This window comes from Panicum hallii, chromosome 1 (assembly GCF_002211085.1).
Source record: "Panicum hallii strain FIL2 chromosome 1, PHallii_v3.1, whole genome shotgun sequence".
In the NCBI taxonomy this organism is placed as follows: domain Eukaryota; kingdom Viridiplantae; phylum Streptophyta; class Magnoliopsida; order Poales; family Poaceae; genus Panicum; species Panicum hallii.
The window spans coordinates 2,264,327-2,281,879 of NC_038042.1; the positions used below are offsets into that span (position 1 = coordinate 2,264,327).

Consider the following 17,553-nt stretch of genomic DNA (forward strand, 5'->3'; position numbering starts at 1 on the left):
GTTCAATTATCATGTGAAGGTCCAAGCCGCTCTTAACCGTGAGCATGACTGATATATCAGTTTTTACTCTGCAAAGGTTGTGCACTTTACCCACAACTCGTGTTTCCCTTGATGCCCGGGTTTACAAGACCCTTAAACACTTCCGAGGTGAGTGGCAGGGACAAAGATTTTCTAACCTATGATAATCCGCTAAGTCAAAGTGGTCGTAACTCTCCTTAATGAGGAAGACGCCTTAACTAGAACCATACCATAACCTCAAGAGGAAAGAGCTATACCCGCAACATCTCTTGCCCTTTCGGTAAGATTATCATAAACTAGTATTTCTAATTAATTAGTCAAGATCAGAGCTATGTGGTATTGTGGTTGCACTGTTTTCCTAAATGGTTCTCCATGTTCCAATTAAAAAATAATGATCTTATAATTATCACCATAAAAATTTCCCAGAATATGAAGTAGGACAAATGTAGCATTGTTTCCAAGTTAACCAACTAGGCCTAAGTAGATGAGCAACTAGCAGTAAAGTAAACAACCCAGGTTTAATCAAGGAAGTACGTTAGAAACTAGGCACGCGCTTAGTTTGGGATCCATCATAGACACATGCATGTAAATGTGTGCATTAACATTATTGGGACCGAAGTATGATCAAGAACCACTTACCTTCCTAAAAGAGTTGCTGCCTACTTAGTGGTGTCTTCAAAACTTTGGTCTTGCGGATCCTCGAACTGCGCACCGCCTATCGCACTGCACAAGTTCATACAAACAAGCAAGTACAACAAATAAGAAACAGTACACCAAATAATATAAATAGAACAAAACAAGGTTATAAAGCTACTTTACACGTCGCAAGGATCGCGTGAGCGCAAGAATCGATGAAAATGGAGTTAGAACGGAGAAGTTATGACTAAAATATAATTTCAAGGGTTTATTTGTAAAAGAGTTGAAACTAAAAGAGGCTCTGATCGAATAAATCGAGGATTAAAATATAAATAAACCTAAAACTTGGGGGCTAGCATAGAAAACCGACGGGTTGGGGACGGCGGGTTGGATTTTAGAAAAAGACAGGGGCTAAAATAGAAAAAGAATCAATCCGTAAATATTTTTGAACTAAGCCAGATCGCGAGTTGATTTTCATAAAACTGAGGAGCTATTTTGCAAATCGATCTAGAGTTGACCTGTATGGATTGTTGTGATCCGGATTGGGATCGGACGACCACGAGCGGCGTTGACGGCTCGAGCGGCTGGCACAGCTAGCGGCGCACAACGGCGGGCTCGTTGGACTTGGCCAAAAACAGCGTCCGGGGCTCATTTCGAGCACGGCCAGCACGGGAAGAACGAGGGGGTGAAGGGGAACGTGTTGGCGGGGTCGATGCGGGCACGCGAGGGCGGGAAGCTGGCGCGCCACGGCGGCGCTCCGGCAAGCGATTGCTAGCGCGGGAAGGTGAGAGAGGGGGAAAAGTGGCCGGCAGCAGTCCTTACCTCAAGGTGAAACTTCGGTGGTGGTTCGTGGAAGCAGGGAAGCGACGAGGCGTCGGGCGGCCGAGGTGCGGCGGCGGCTAGCTCAGCGCGGCTAGGGTTGCGAGGAGAGGGGGGTGGCTGCCACTCGATGGGAGGCAAGGGAGGCGGGGGGGGGGGGGGGGGGGGGCGCTATTTATGGAGTGGCCGCGGGGGTCTGGGCGTGTGTACCAAGGCGGCACGGGGAGGCGTGCGCTGGCCGAGGTGGGGGACGGACCCGACAGGCGAGACCCGCCTGGTAGCGAGGGAGAGGGGAGAGAAGGGAGAGAGGGGAGGAGTAGGCCGGTCTGGGCTAGGCCGTGCGGGAGGAGGAAAGGAAGGGAAGAGGCTAGGCGGAGCAGGCTGGTTGAGCTGGGCCGTGCGGGAGGAGGAAGAGAGAGGGGAGAGGGGAGAGGGAGATTTGGGCTGACAAAAAGAGAGAAGGAAGGAGGAGAGAAAAAGAGAGAGGTTTAGGTTGAGCCCAAAAGAGAAAAGGGAGAGGAAAGAAGAAAAAAGAAAACAATCAAATTCATTTGAATTTAAATTTAATTGAAAGACAAGACAAGAAATAAAACGATGCGATGTAGCATAAAATGCACAAGATCTATCTTTTCTTATATTTCTTTTTATAGCTAAGTAAATTATTTATAATTCGCGATAAATGTTCAAAATTAAAAGAGATTGAATAAAAACTTTATCGATCCTATAAAAGTCTAACAAAATTTATTTAGATTTTTTATTTAAAAATTAGGGAGTTACACGCTGGATCACAAGCCATGGTACTGCATGGTTGCTGACGGTTGTATGATGCTTTGCGTCTAACAGTTGAAGTCGGTGGCCGGCTCTGCATATCCATCAGAAATTCAGAATAGGAATGGCTGTGTTGGAGATGCAGCACAGCAATCCGTGGCCACGAAAGGGTAACGTCTAGTCTCTGTGCGAGCAAATCCATTATTTTAAGCTGCCTATTACTTCTCGAGGTGTGTAAAATCCTCTTGTTGTTTGTAGATTCTGGTTGCCAGCTGCTATCAAGAACTGAAGTGCTTTGCTGACACTGCACAGTGCAGCCTGAGAGTGACTTCCTGAATACTGGAAACCTGAAACATTGAAGGGCATCTGAATTTGGAAGCACTATAGGACTTTGCACATATTTCATTCAGAAAGGAAAGATTTTGGCACAAAGGAATGCACAAAAGCAAAAAAAAAAAAAAGAAAAGAAAGAAAGAGAAAGGGGCTTGCGACTGACAAAAGTAGGTACACGATTTACCGATGGCTTGCAGACCACCTCTATTAGATAAGATTGGATCAGCTCCTACATGACATACACCGCCAAGCCCCACTGAAAGCGTGCACAATTTACAGTCACGGTACTAGCTAGTCGAAGAGTATGGAGGCATTGAGGAAGTCATTACGTAGAAAGAACTCGGAGCTCCCTGAATAGACCACCTATCCTGGAGAGGAGAGACGCCGCCTGCTTGATCAGAAGAGCATCCGTTTCCACGAGGATCTTGCACGACAAGGGCCTGTGGGCAAGGCAGCTGGGCTGGAGTGAATTGGTTGGGCCGACGGATTGGCCCTTAGCCGTGTTTGTTTCCGTTTATTTTCGATTTTGAAGTTTCGATTTTAGAAAATCCAATTCTCGATTCTGAGAGTCATCCGACTTTTGAATTTTCTAAAATCGAGCCTTCAAAATCAAAAATAAGCGGAAACAAACAGGGTCCTTGACCCAGGAAACGCACTTCTTCTAGAAACTTCTAGTCTGCTCTAGACTTGTATCCTTGTACAGTGGCTTTTGACGGAGTTGAACGGTGTTTCCATCTTAAAACCAACCTTCTGACGGCATTTGTTGCTGTTTTTTATTTGATGCAGTGCCGGGACATAAGAACAATCTGAAAATGATTCTCATGCTAGAAGTAATCCAACAGACTTTTTTTTTGACACATTGTATTTGAACGTTGAACACGTGTCCTACTCTATCGACATTGCACGATAGAACACACGTTCCAAGTACGAGTCGATGGCCCCACAGGTCACGCGCCTGGCTTTTCCTTTGAATCACATTTGATCACCCGCGACAACAGATCCAACGGCTAGCGCCACATCCAATGGCCGCGGCAAGATATTACTATACACAGTACATTATTGGCTGCGCTGCGCTACATCATCGTCTCTGTTCAGTTATTAACGTGCTGTTCGTGGCGCGATCCATGAGAACGCGTGGTCTCCGGGGGTCCCTGACGAATGCTTTGCACAACCTACACTCTGCGGTCGGATCCTCCGTCTCGCTTCGATGAGATGGTCACGCGGACCGGCGCCGCCGAATCTTCAGGTACCCGAACTTGCCAGCGCCCGGAGACGAGCCCTCGAAGACGATCGGTAGGTACCCTGTAGCCGCCTTGTATCTCCTCTGAATCTGAAAGGGACCAACAGGTTCGTACACGACAGCACACCAGAGATAAACCGACAGCCATGGTGAGACTGCAACGCTATGCATGAATTGTAACTCTGACTCTGATCAACATGCGAGTAGCTCAGGTGTACCATGCAAGTCAATTAGCATAGGATCGAGAAACGCACCTCAAATATCTCCTCGCTGCTTCTCAGGCAGTTTTTCCCGATCACACAAACCGAGCCACCGGACCCTCCACCAGTGATCTTTGCGCCGAACAGACTAGGTCCTCCAACTCGTGAGGTCTTCCTGTGCTGGATTTCTTGCACAAGATTGACTAACCTGTCCGTGCCGTCAGAACCAAGCCCGCAAGCGTTGTAGCTGTAGTGGCACTGCCATCAAAGGGAAAACCAAATTGTCAGCAACATGCCACAACTGATAAATTTTACATTTACTTAACCAGTGACTTTTCTTTATACTTTGTTCAAAAAGAAAATTCAGTTACAGTATACAGGTGTGGCTATAAATGAAAAAAAATACCGACAATTATAGAAGTGTACCTGGTACATAAGTTCTCCAAGTGATGAAAGTTGCCCATCTGTTTTGGCTGCTGTCAACAATGATTTGAAGGCCTGCACGCCAGAAGCGTAAAACATGTCAGACATAGAATTAGAAGGGAAAGATCTTATCAGACAGGCCCTATTTAAGAAAAAACGAGCTTAGTTAAAGCAAGTTCCAATAGCATGTCATGACCATCATTGTTTATTTATCTAAGCGCTAGTCCTGCAAACTTCAGATAAGATGGAAGGGGCTATTGTAATGGATGACAAACTTTCTAACTGCTGCTAATTTCTGAACTCCAAAACAAAAAAGTTACCGAAGATTTATTTATTTTTTAACAGGAAGATTTAAAATTTTAGAGTTCTGAAGACACGATGGCCAAAATAGGCAAATGGTGTTTCAAGGCATCAAACCTCAACTCGGAAGTTCTCATATATGGGATGTCTTGTAGGTGCCTTCACACAGTAAGACCGTCTTGGGTCAACTTGTGTTACCGCATCATTATGGTCTCCATACTTGTCTAAAAATGCATCCCCAGTTATCACCTCTGGAATATCTTTTGCGTAAACAGCTTCATATCTGAAGCAGAATTATAACCATAAGAAATTGTAGATCATGAAACATGCTAGTATTCTGTTGATTTTAATAAGGCGAGAGACCTATGGGGTGGCAAGTTGCATAAATACTCCATCGATGCCTCAGATTTCAGAAGATCTACACCATGTTCTTCATATTCTTCAGGATTTGTGTCGCCTGATAGCGTAGGTACACATGAGGGCAACGATTCTGAAAGTAGGTCAGATGCAGCGCACTTGATCATCTTGCGACCCATGTAAGTGCCTACTCTTACAGACCCATAATCAGTCCCGCCAACACTGTGAAACTCAAGGGCAGAAAAATTAGCTCCAGCCAATCCAATCAATAATATGGTGAATAGATTATTCCAAACACAAAGCTCAATCAGGAATCTATCCACCTATGTCGTATCCCAGAGTCGAGCCCCCAAAATCGTATATGAGTTGGAATGTTAACCAGCTCCTTCACTTCTGCAGGCTGCAGCAAGATTTTTGACGAATTAAATATGAAGGCAGCATAGAGCTGAACTGTAGGAATGATTCGATCTAGATCACTTACTAACCTGGCAAACCATCGCAAGGAGTTTGTTAGCTTCTCCACAAGCAGATGCCATTTGGTCCATTACCCCGCAAGGAGCTCCAACAACACGATTCTCAACCTGCATAACCGTTCACCAACGAACAGCTCACTCTCACTTGAGAATAGATGAAGTGATGAATGTAACAAAGTTTGACAGAGTAATGTACCTTTTGACAGAGTAAAGCAAGGTCTCTTGGAGCAATGTTTAAACCTATAGGCAAGAACAACACTTGACTTAATGCCATTTTGCATGTCTAAATTAAGCTAAAACATGAAGAGCTTGAAAATGACAAAAGAAATTACAAAATTAGCTACTATAGCTATTTTATTTAAGGTTTAATGTAACAAATATTGCTGTAGACCTGCTCCTGATATACTAACCATAGGCAGCAGCGATAGCAGACATAGAAGCTACCTCCACTGATGCAGAAGAGGAGACACCTTTGCCTTCAGGGACAGATGATGAAACCTAAAGATTCAAAACAAAAATATCACCGATGACTGATACAAATGTTACAGTTACAAGTGTGTAACAAAAAGGTGAGAGCCAAACTGGTTAACATGGGATAGAAGAATAAAATGTGAACGCCAAGGTGTTTGATGACTAATCAATCAACGAACATTATTCTTTACAGTAGCTATTACAAGCATATCTGATATATCCCAATATGAGAAAGGTAACACCATATATGCAATTTTTTATATTATGAATTGTGACTGTATTCCGATAACAGGAAACAGAAAGGGTTAATACTGACCAGAATGCTCATGCTGTCTGTGAAGCGCACCCCTAGCTCAGTCATCAACACAAAAATAGTTCCAGCAACATAGGCAGCCCATCTGAGATGGAAAAATTCTGTTAAACATCAATACATATGAAAAGTTGTTGATTATAGAGGAAATAAAATATCTTACTTTTGGGATGGGTCTAGAGAGAAATATTCTTTGGCCTTATCATAGGATATTGGTTTGTCACTGTCCATAAAATCAGACAGGTCCATGTCAAACGTTGGTGCACGATTACTTAATTCAGAACCAAATGATACCTGCACAAACATATTTAGAAAGAACACCCAGTGGCACAAGCGCATTAGATACTCTAGTAAACATGTGGGTCTTAGCTCCAGCCCACAGCGAATTATGAAAGAAACAAAAAATGAAAATACTTTTAAGAATGCAAGATTTTGTTCAGAAAAGGTAAGGAAACATAGAAATTTAAGTATTATAACATACAATTTGTAACACTGGTACTGCTCCTCCATTTGCTAGTTGTCTAGCCTGTGTATGCTTCCATTGCTTCTGCTTGCTAGGGTCGCTTCTCTGAACAGCAACATGGCATGCCTCTCGGATGGGCATCTATATATCAATCACACATGTCAAAAAAGAAGAGCCACATCACTTCAGAAGGCTACTATATCAATTCCATACAGGTACAAATTTACTAGGAAAGGTAGCTGCGTATAGCAAAAATCCATGCTCCTACAATCCTAGCTACCAGGTAACTAGATTTATGAGATAATCAATCAGCAATGACCATTCGTTCTTCTGAAGAAAAAGTAGATCTAAATTAATCCTCCAAAAAATAGTGAAAGATCTGGAATTTTTTCAGGTAAAGAAAACTGAATAGTAAATTATTCATCCATCTATATCTATAAATAAATAAATGACAATACAACGTTTGCATGCTAGAATATCCAGCATGTCACATTTAGCCCATGAGAAGCCTTATATGGAGAGCAAAGGTAATGGCATGAAGGGGGAACCGAAAAGTTTAGGTGGATGCAGAAGGAAAATTTGATAAAAATTGAAAAACAATCATCTGTACTATACCTGTAACTAAAACAAAAGGGGAAGGCATAAAAAACATGTCTTCAAATGTATCTGACATTTATTACTGATCTATGAAACAAATAGCACTTGCTTTGGCAGTCTAACTAACCTGCAATACAAGACTTCCAGAATAATCTGCAATGCCACCCATGACATCTAATCGCCCAGGCGCTCTTGCAACATATATTTCCTCCTATAACACAATAAAATCAGTTAATTTGATACTGCATAGGAATCTTGTTCTTAATTCAATATCGCACAGGAATGTTGCTGAACAATATTTCTTCCATCACACATTCACAGAATCTCTCAAACAAATGAAGGAAGCTCCATCAAACTTGGCTGTAACCTTATGCATTCTTCCATTCTAGTATAGAGAAGAACGAGAACTTGGCACACGATAACAGAATTCACGACTCCATACTTTTTAGACAGAACTGAGTACCTCCCAGTCAAAGAGAACAGAAGCAGCAGTCCTCTCTCGAGTTTGCTTCTCGGGGCTTCTTGGGTCATTTCCAGCAAGTCCTGATAAACTCTTCATAAAGGACATGGTATCAGTTAAGCCTTGCATATCACCGTGGAGTATCTCAAAGTCTTCAAACGATCTGAAAAGGATGTTCAACATATTTGTATCAGAATGCAACAAAGTGCACTCTTGGAGAAACTGCAGGTGGTATCAAGTATAAAGGGGAACACAAAAGGTAAAAACTTACGACTCTGCAGTTCCATTTATATCATGAGATGTGGGTGCTTGACGAACACCGGTTTCTTTCTCAGAGAGAGAATACCAGTCAGGAATTCCTACATCTCTCCCAGGAGCCCTTTGTAGTTGATATCCAAGCACAATGGCATCACGCAAACGTCTTGCTCCGCTCAACTATATTTTTTTATAGCAAGTTGATTGGAACAAAAAAAGAGTCGTTTGGATTAAATGATCTGAAGTAACAAACACAAATACATCATATGAAAAATTTCACAAACTAATCACATGGAAAACTTTGCCTAGAGCGAAAACAAGGGACTATTAGCAAACAAAAAAATTTACTTAACAACAGAAAATACAATTCTAGCTCTGTACTAATGACAGCATAATTCTTTATCTGAACAGCCGGAGGTCCAACATACAGGGTAAATTATGGCTCAACAATTTAAATATAACTTGTACATTAACTCACCTTTCCAGAAATATACTTCTTCCCAACAGCAGCATCTTGGAGGATATGTGCAGCCACCTGAATGACCACCATTAGCTTGCCTACTAAGTATTGTAAATGCAATCTAAACAACTAGTGAATCACATACACATTCTATCTATTATTTGGTCTAAGGAAAACAGGAGGTTGATATTAAGCTGCTGCTTCCTGACCTATTGGGAGAACTAGTTTTCCTGCAATTTAAATGCTTCTAAATATTTGGTCCTTAAAGACAATAAACAACTTCAAGTTATTCTGTAAAAATAGAAGCAAAACATGATTGCTAGATCGAGTTGTCACAATATTTAAACTTGTATCTAACAATAGGTAGATATTACCTCGCCACCATTTATGGGACCATCATAGCAGGGTTGAAGTGTGATAGCACGTAGAAGATAAGGTTTCCAATGCCCAGTAAGTAAATCCCTCCGTATCATCTCAATGCCACATTGATAATGCTGTTTTGTGATAGAACAGAAGAGAACACAGAACAGAACCTCAAACAGGGTACTTGAGCGACAGCGATACTTTAAATTAGTTTTAACATAAGGTAAGGCCTAAGATGTTTCAACCTCAAGCATATTCCGCAAAAATGGCTCTTCATTGAAATAATCTCTTCGAACAAACACAAATGGCAGCTTGTAAGCCAAAGCTTCACTCACAGTGCCATATCCAATTTTCCCTACATTGGAACAGGCAGAATTTTTGTTTGTGTCAAGCAAGGGGTAAAAAACCCAAGATTAACCTTAAACACCAAAGGATATAAAAATTTCATTACCAAGCATGCAGTCGGATGCCGCCATCAAATCAGGTGTGTAGGCATCTTTTGCAAGCTTAATGAAATTTGGAGGAAGCTCTTGAGTATCAGATGCACCACACACCTTTCAGAATATATAAAATGCTAGTCAGCTGCGTTGGTCAGGCATCAATGGGCGAGGGAAAATGTTGCTATCAGACAAAAACATACCAAACAGAGCCATCCGTCAGGCAACCACTCTCTCTTCAATTCCCATCCAGCAGGCTGGATAAAAATATAGCAAAATCACGATATTATTAGTATTTATAGGTGTCCTCGTTAAAATAATTACATATAAATAGAAAACAAAATTAATGAAGTTTTAAAATAACTTTGATATAGTAACAGAATGAGGACTATTTCTTTCCCGGAAATTCTACCCTTCTGTTGAAAAATAGAAGGGAACTCCCAGTGACTGAATTTAGCGCCGATAGTAGGTTCAACTATTGCAGCATGTATAAACTGATGCATCAACACCACTAGCAAAATCAGATCATAGCGCATTACTTGAAACTGATATACCATTATAACATTGTATCTGTGACTACTAGCAGATTCAGACCAACCTAAACAAGTCCAGAAACAGGCAAATCAACTGAATAGAGATGTGCTACTGGCAGCCATCAGTCAGATATTAAAGTGGTGTAATCTACATATAAGAAAAAACAATGTCCTCACTCACCTGTCCTCCGAAGTTGAAAATGACAACCTTAATATCATCTGCAATTCCTAGTTCCTTTCTCACCTGATACATGAAAATTATGGAACTAACTTAGAAAGCAAGAAACGGGTTAAATTTGTATGCTATCACTCTCCAGCAGGATATACAAACCTCGGATCTAGACTTGTGCAACCTTCTGACCACAAGAGGAACATCAATGACATCGCGGAAAGCGGGCACTGCAGAAAACAGAATTGAGAACTTGATAATGAAACTGCACACCTAGACCATTAGTAAACCATTATTCAGACTTAATGACGTACTAGGGCAGTATCCGGGGAGTCGGAGCAAGAATTCACAATGGGAGTAATCTTCTGCTATCTACAATTGTTGTCAACATGCACACATGGCTAATTAACAGACAGCATAATTATAAGATTGCGTATAAACGAAGAGAACAGATGCTAAACTAGAACTATGTACAATTTCTTTCAAGAAAAATTGCTGTGTATGGCTGTTGGGATTTAGCAGGATTATTCAGTACTAGGCAGCAATCAACGATTGATTATGACATATCGAAGTTCATCAAGCTTGGATCTACAATTTAGCATTTTTTGTGCTGCTTCACCCCCACCAACTCATCTTTCTGTAAGTAGGGTCAAAGCTTGCCTAGCAAAAGTTAAAGAGATCTGACATACCTGCCACACAATTGAGCGATGGTGATTTCCAGCTGCTACGACATACTCTGCATAAATGAAGTCCCAGCTGCAGACCAATAAGGCAATAAGATATGTCAGGGAATTCAACTTGCATGTGGGGAGTATGTTCAGTAATCAGGATTTTTTTTTCAAGTATAGAGCTAATCAAGGTCAGGCAGAGTAACACACGCATAACTGAATCTAATGTTTATCGTCATGCTTTTTTGTGACACCTGGAATGGAGGAATCAAAGTAACCACCAACCTGAAATTGGTGACGCACACAGATCGAATGCCGGCATCTGCAGCAGCCCTGCACGCCACGGGGACAACATCTGAAACCTGCCAGCATTTGGTCAAGTGGGTTGAGTTCAGTCCTGTACAGTATTCAGAGATGTTCAGAAACAGGCGGTAACAGCTAACTGTCAGTGATCATGGTACCACACCACTAGGTCGGCCTTGATCGAGTTGAGCCACTCCACTTCGGCCTTGAGGATTGACTCCCGGGGCACCACGGCCGTCTGGTGATACTGCATTCCGCACGCAAACGCGATTACGCGAAGCAGGAGAGAATTCAGCGCGCGCGAACTCTGAGGTCGAAGCGAGGGGCAGGAAGCGTCGCGCTGGGATGGAAATGGATTGGGCCAGTTATTAAGCCCCCGGAACCGAACCTTTTCGAGCGAGGCGAGGCGGTCGACGGTGAGCGCGTCAGCCTGGACGGCGCCGCAGTCGAGCAGGACCTTGCGGATGTGGAGGCAGGGGGAGCTGATCTCGGTGGTGAAGACGAACTCCGGCGCGGCGGTGACCACGTGCACGTCGTGCCCCGTGGCGACCAGGTGCCGCACCACCTGCAGAGGACGCATGCGGACGGAATCACGCACAGCGGGCAGTCACGGGGAGGACGGAGGGAGACGGGGGGCCGAACCGGACCTCGAGGGCGCGGGTGGCGTGGCCGAAGCCGTGGCCGGTGATGTAGTAGGCGAACACGAGGTGCTGCGGCGGCGCGGTCACCTCGCCGCCTCCGTCGCCGTCCCGAACCCTCATCCTCCGCTCGCTGATCGAGCGATCACTCTCTCTCTCTCTCTCTCTCTCTCTCTCTCTCTCTCTCTCTCTCTGCGACTCGTTTCACCTGAGTGGACTCTCTCTCTCTCTCGGGGGTCTCGTCTTCTTCTGTTTTAAGTCGCCGTCGCGTAGGGGGTTTGGTCATATCCGATCTCGGCGCCGGCTTCAACGCGCCGTGCGTTGCGCCCGTTCGCTTATCCTCCTGCCCAACCGCCGATGCAGGACTCTTATCAAGTCATCATCGTTGATTCGCTGGTCTCGTGGTACAGTGAGGTCCGAGAGTTCGGGAGTCTCAAGCAACAATGATGCGCGGGCAGCGGGCTATGCTTCGCTGCCTGGGATGGGACTACGCGGGAGTTGGGCATTATCTTGCCCAGAATATTGTTTGGATATCCATATCCTCCAATCTTATCTTCCGGGCATGATAGCGGAAGCAACCTCTAGTTATCCTGTTTGCATAAATCACTAACGACCTAAAATACAAGGATTTATGAATCCATTCTAAGTTGGGACGTACGAAAAGAAAACGATAATTTTGACAATGTGAAGTGAGCACCGGTATATCCATAATGAAATATACTTTCATAGTTCATTCCATTGATTTGGTGGATGTTAATATTATTCTTCATAAACTTGGTCGAATTTGAAACAATTTGACATATGAAAAACTCAGCAATCCTTGTATCTTGGGAGGGATTAGTAGAAAATAAAACCAAATATTTCCCCCTTTTCGACAAAAAAAATTCAATGCATATTGCTATAATAAGAGGACTCAATTACCTTCAATCAATAATACTATTTTTCCCATTCTTCCTACCCCTATTCTGAAACCTGGAAAAAAAATCAGCGTTAAGGGTGCATTTTTTCCTTGACCTGATCTCAGAAGCCTTATAATGCCATAAAAAGCTTCAGCTCAAAAAATATCATTAGAAGTTATAGACCAGAAGATGCCAACTCCAACGTGTTAAACAACTAGTTGGATGTCAACCTAACAAGGTTCACCTGTAACAAGTAGTCTACCAACACTGCACCGGAAGGTGGGAAGATCAGCATACACCAGGAGGTATCATGCTATGCATACTCAATATGTTGTTTTGTTATCATATGATCTAAAGTAGCCAGTCACTTCCTAGACAGCTGGTGGAGGCCCATTAGAGGATTCCTAAAATCACAGTATACAGGGCCTCCCGGCTGTCACCTTGACCACATAACATGGGCTGATGGATTTGGTAATGACGGCAGGGTCATACAATGTTGCCACTGGTGAATATTCTCGCCATCGAAACCCCCAGCAGTTGCTTCAGGCGCTTCCTCGAAATCCATAGAAGTTACTTCACACTCATCGGCCTCCATAGGCACTTCAAAAGTCTGTTCGCTCTCTGGCTCAGAGGCAACCCAGTCAGATCTTATAGGCATTTGTGGTGGTTTCCAAGGAACTAAAGCCAAGCTGTTGCTACGCCCCGGAGATTCGGCCTCCAGCTCAAGATAATTCGCTTGATTGAAAGCATGGTCTGAAAAGTGAAAAGGGAGAAGAAACTGGTGAGTTGTTATAATTCAGAACACATTAAAGAAATTTAAAAAGGAAACCAATGAATAAGCTCCACGAGGAGACAACAGAACCAAAGAGAATAAAAGGAGACGAAGATAATCATTTGCATGTACATCACACTAAAAATCACAGAACAGCAATGGATGCAGAACAACTATAACACTAAAAAAAAGATAATATAAAGCACACCATGCAGTACCCACCCAAATTGGAATGTAGACAGGTGCTGCCTTCCCTAAAACAAATACTCATCTCATGTCCCTAGGCCAGTGGACGTCATGCTTCCAAATATTCAACTACTAAGCACAACTAAGTAGAGACTCTTTGCAGCTCTGCATAACTTGCTTAAAGTATTATGCAACAGACTTGGAATGTCATGGATATAAACATTCACAGATCATCTAAATATGTTAGTTCATATATTACATTTACATGATGTTAATACAAGGTCTGGAATTACACTTCACACTAGTAGCAAAGACTCAAGGGAAGAGTAAATTTAAATATAAGTGACAGCTGAGATGGTTGGTCACAATCTACTTACTTTTTAGACCACGAATCAAGTCTGAACTGACTATGAATGATGAGCTTGAAATGCCAGGGTTATCTACTGGTTTGTATAAAACAAGTGCCATGTCCTCACTAGGCACATGATGTGACATTGAACCTTCCATCACACTGGGCATGTTAACATCACTATTGATTTTCTCTCCCAGCATCTGGAATGAGATGGAAGGAGCTGGTGGTTCTTCTTCCATAATTGGTGGGAGCCCAGGGTCCTACAAAAAAATAAGCAACACTTTATTCAGTGAGACATTACAATTGCAGTAAATATTCTGAATAAAGACTCCCAACAAATGCAAAACACTAAAGATGACAGAATGCTTAATTATACGCACAACAAGATATACAGAGCACCAATGCAGGATAAACCTCTCTTATCTATATGTGTGTAGAAGAAAATTGCAACACATATAATTTTTCCTTCTTCACTTGAAAGTCATCAAAGAGAAGGCAAGGCGCTACTTTGCTAGATAATAGGATTTGTCTCAGCAAATGCATAGTAACTAAGGCTTATGGAATTGGTGTATAGAGATTATGCCATATGGAATTGCAGTAAACCCTGGATATCATCCACAGACAAACCATGCTACATTAAGAACTTCAATGAAAACAATAGCAAAGCATGCAACTACCTGTATGTAAACAAAACAGATATTCTCATGAAATAGGACGGCCTACGAAAAGGCTACCGATTTGCTGGTTGCGTACAGTATTTGCAGAAAAGACAGTTTCATTACCTAAGTATTCAGTAGGAAGCTCCTGACAGTGCAGATACTGATGAGTAAACTCATGTTTAGTTAATCGGAAATTAGAGAATGGTATAGAAACTGGTCGCAGAACTGATCAAACTTCTACTGAATATTTCATGCCAATTGCATGAAGATGCTTTAAACAAATAGCCACTTATACAGCTCATGGACAAGATGATAAGCATAGAGAATCATTAAGTACAGGAACAAACAGTGGCACAATCCTTGGACCATGCGATTGCATCAAATTACTTCCCGGAATTTGGACTATCTACCACAACAGGAAAATATATGAAGGCAACCGCATCCAGCTTTAAAAAAACTGTATCTGTTAAAACGAAAACTCTCCCTATAATCAACAAATCTAGCTAGGCGTCCATCAATTATCACTAATTGGAGAGGTGAACTCGCAGCTACAGTAGCAGACACAATTAGGGAAAAAGTTACGCCACTAAAAATAGACAGTAATCACCAACTAAAAGGGGTAAAAAAAATGCACAAACAAGCTCAACAACTAACCAATCTGCGGCTCTTGGAGGCGGGGCCGGAGAGGGAGAAGTCGGAGAGGCCATCGACCACCTGCTCCAGCTCCTTCCTCTTCCCCGCGAACCCCACCATCGTCTCGTCCACCAGAACACGAGGCCCCGCGAAATCCCGCCGCGGAACCCGCAGATTCCTTGAGAAACCCGCCGGAATCGAGGGCTGGAGGACCTCCGCAGTGCGGCGGCGGGTGCCCCGCCGCGCTCGCAAGTGCTGCCCGTGGGGGTTTCGCTTCGCGCGCCGCGGGATCCTTGGGGAGGGTTTTCGCGCTTCCGATTTGGCACGCTCCGCTCGTGTGCGGCGGCTTGCCTGGTTTGGTAAGGTTTGTTGGTTGGCTCGCGCTGGAGGGATGCTTCCAGAAAAAACGCGGGGGCCTCGAGCATGCTCGCTTACAGATGGGGTCGGATTTGCCACCACTGCTTTCGAGGAAGCGCTAATTTCCCAACAGTCTAAAAAAACCCTTCTGAAAACAGTTTATAACGGAGGACTACTGAAATAATATCCCATGTAAAGCTCAGATTAGTGGTTCGTAACTGCATCCTATGTTATTATTGAAAGGACGTTGTTATACTTTCAGAACACTTAGTTTTCTAGATCACAACTAGTACTACGTGTAGTATATTAAAAAAGTCTCGCTTCACTAATACTCAGTTTACGAGTTCCCGACTAGTATTACGAGTAGTTTAGTGAAGAGGAATCGCTCCTATGCATCCAGTAACGCTCTGTTTACTGGTTCCTAAGTAGTATTGCGTGTAATTTACTAAAGGTATCTCGCTCTCATACTTCTAGTAATACTCCGTTTACTAGTTCTCGACTGGTTCTATGCATACTTTAGCCTCACTCCGATATTTCCAGTAACATTCTGTTTACTAGTTCTCGACCAGTGCTGCGCGTATTTTACTGAATGGGCCTCACTCCCGTACTTTCAACATTCAGTAATACTCCGTTTACTAGTTCTCGACCAGTAGTACGCGTAGTTCACTGAAGAAGCCTCGCTCCCTACTCACAGTAACACTCACAGCAACACTAGTATCGCTTCCATACTTCCAGTAACACTCTGCTTATTAGTTCCCGACTAGTATTCTAAATTCGCTCCCATACTTTCACTAATACTCCGTTTACTTGTTCTCGTTTACTGGTTCTCGACTAGTCTTACGCGTAGTTGACTGAAGGATCTCATTTTTACACTTCTAGTAACACTCTTCCCGACTATTATTCTAGGTTACTGAACGGACATCACTCCCATACCTCTAATAATACTCTGTTTACTAATTCTCGACTAGTCTTATGTGTAGCTTAGTGAAGTGTCTCGCTCCCATACTTCCAGTAACACTCTGATTATTAGTTCCCGACTAGTATTCTAGATTACTGAACGGATCTCGCTCTCATACTTGTAGTAATAAATTGATTGGTGTACTGAATGGGCGTCACTCCTGCACTTTTAGTAAATCTCAGTTTACTATTTCCCTACGAATAGTTTACTGGAGAAGCCTCGCTCTCATGCATGTAATAACACTACTTTTATTAGTTCCCAACTAGTATTACGTGTAGTTTAGTGAAGGGGTCTCACTCCCATATTTCTAATAACACTCCGTTTACTGGTTCTCGACCAGTACTACGCGCAGTTTACTGAAGGGGCCTCGCTCCCTACTTCAAGTAACGCTCAGATTACTAGTTCCAACTAGTATTCCATATAGAGTGCGAGTTTAATCGCACCCTGTATAAAAAATACTTGACAACTACTCGTATATGGCTAGAATTTCCATTTAACCCTGTCCTCCAGACTATACAAGGGCGGGTAGGAACCCCGTCCAAATATACGCATCTAAGGCAATACAAACCGCCACACAGGACGTAGCGTATTACATTTTCGGCAGCCTAAAACTGTTTAAACTTTGTGTTCCTTGCACCTTTGAGTTCCTGATCTCGGCGACACCCCACCTACAACTCACCACATTGGAGGTATCCCTCAGTGGGCTTGGCGTTAAAATACGGACACCCTCTTCACTCCCTCCTTTGGCTTCCAAGTAAGATTTAATGAGGGGATTGAAGGGAAATTAAGGGGATAGCAAGTGAGAGTGCTAGTGAGCTGATTTGCCATCTCTTGAGCACTTCATTCTTCATCAAACCGATGGATTTCGTGTTTGTTACTCTTAGAGCTTCAAGGTCCTAGCCGACTAGGAGTTGCCCGTCGAGCACCCAAGGTTGTGGTGTGCTCCGGAAAGTTTGTACAACCTCCACGTTCTAGTAAGTGTTCTTCTTGGGTGCCTCAACGGAGACGTAGGTTCCCTGTGCGGAACCGAACTTCGGAAAATA

The 17,553-nt window shown here is 43.1% G+C and overlaps 2 protein-coding genes across 2 annotated transcripts; both read right to left on the reverse strand.

Annotated features, from left to right (window-relative positions):
- Nucleotides 1–3,325: 3,325 nt before the first annotated feature.
- Nucleotides 3,326–12,015, reverse strand: LOC112893999 (L-arabinokinase). Its single transcript, XM_025961553.1, has 28 exons — nt 11,704–12,015; nt 11,445–11,621; nt 11,220–11,303; nt 11,039–11,115; nt 10,775–10,841; nt 10,400–10,457; nt 10,248–10,315; nt 10,098–10,160; nt 9,587–9,640; nt 9,398–9,500; nt 9,192–9,301; nt 8,958–9,077; nt 8,602–8,658; nt 8,140–8,303; nt 7,872–8,031; nt 7,536–7,619; nt 6,830–6,952; nt 6,512–6,642; nt 6,355–6,436; nt 5,978–6,065; nt 5,764–5,807; nt 5,580–5,675; nt 5,418–5,494; nt 5,101–5,316; nt 4,855–5,020; nt 4,441–4,512; nt 4,069–4,272; nt 3,326–3,904 (listed from the first exon to the last, which is right to left on the reverse strand). Exons 1-28 carry the CDS (start codon nt 11,815–11,817, stop codon nt 3,791–3,793), a joined length of 2,973 nt encoding a protein of 990 aa, XP_025817338.1. The 5' UTR covers nt 11,818–12,015; the 3' UTR covers nt 3,326–3,790.
- A 696-nt stretch (nt 12,016–12,711) lies between these two features.
- LOC112895586 lies at nt 12,712–15,575 on the reverse strand. The gene is made up of 3 exons (XM_025963586.1): nt 15,217–15,575; nt 13,929–14,163; nt 12,712–13,346 (listed from the first exon to the last, which is right to left on the reverse strand). The coding sequence occupies exons 1-3, from the start codon at nt 15,313–15,315 to the stop codon at nt 13,030–13,032; spliced, it is 651 nt and encodes a 216-aa protein (XP_025819371.1). The 5' UTR covers nt 15,316–15,575; the 3' UTR covers nt 12,712–13,029.
- Nucleotides 15,576–17,553: the final 1,978 nt, after the last annotated feature.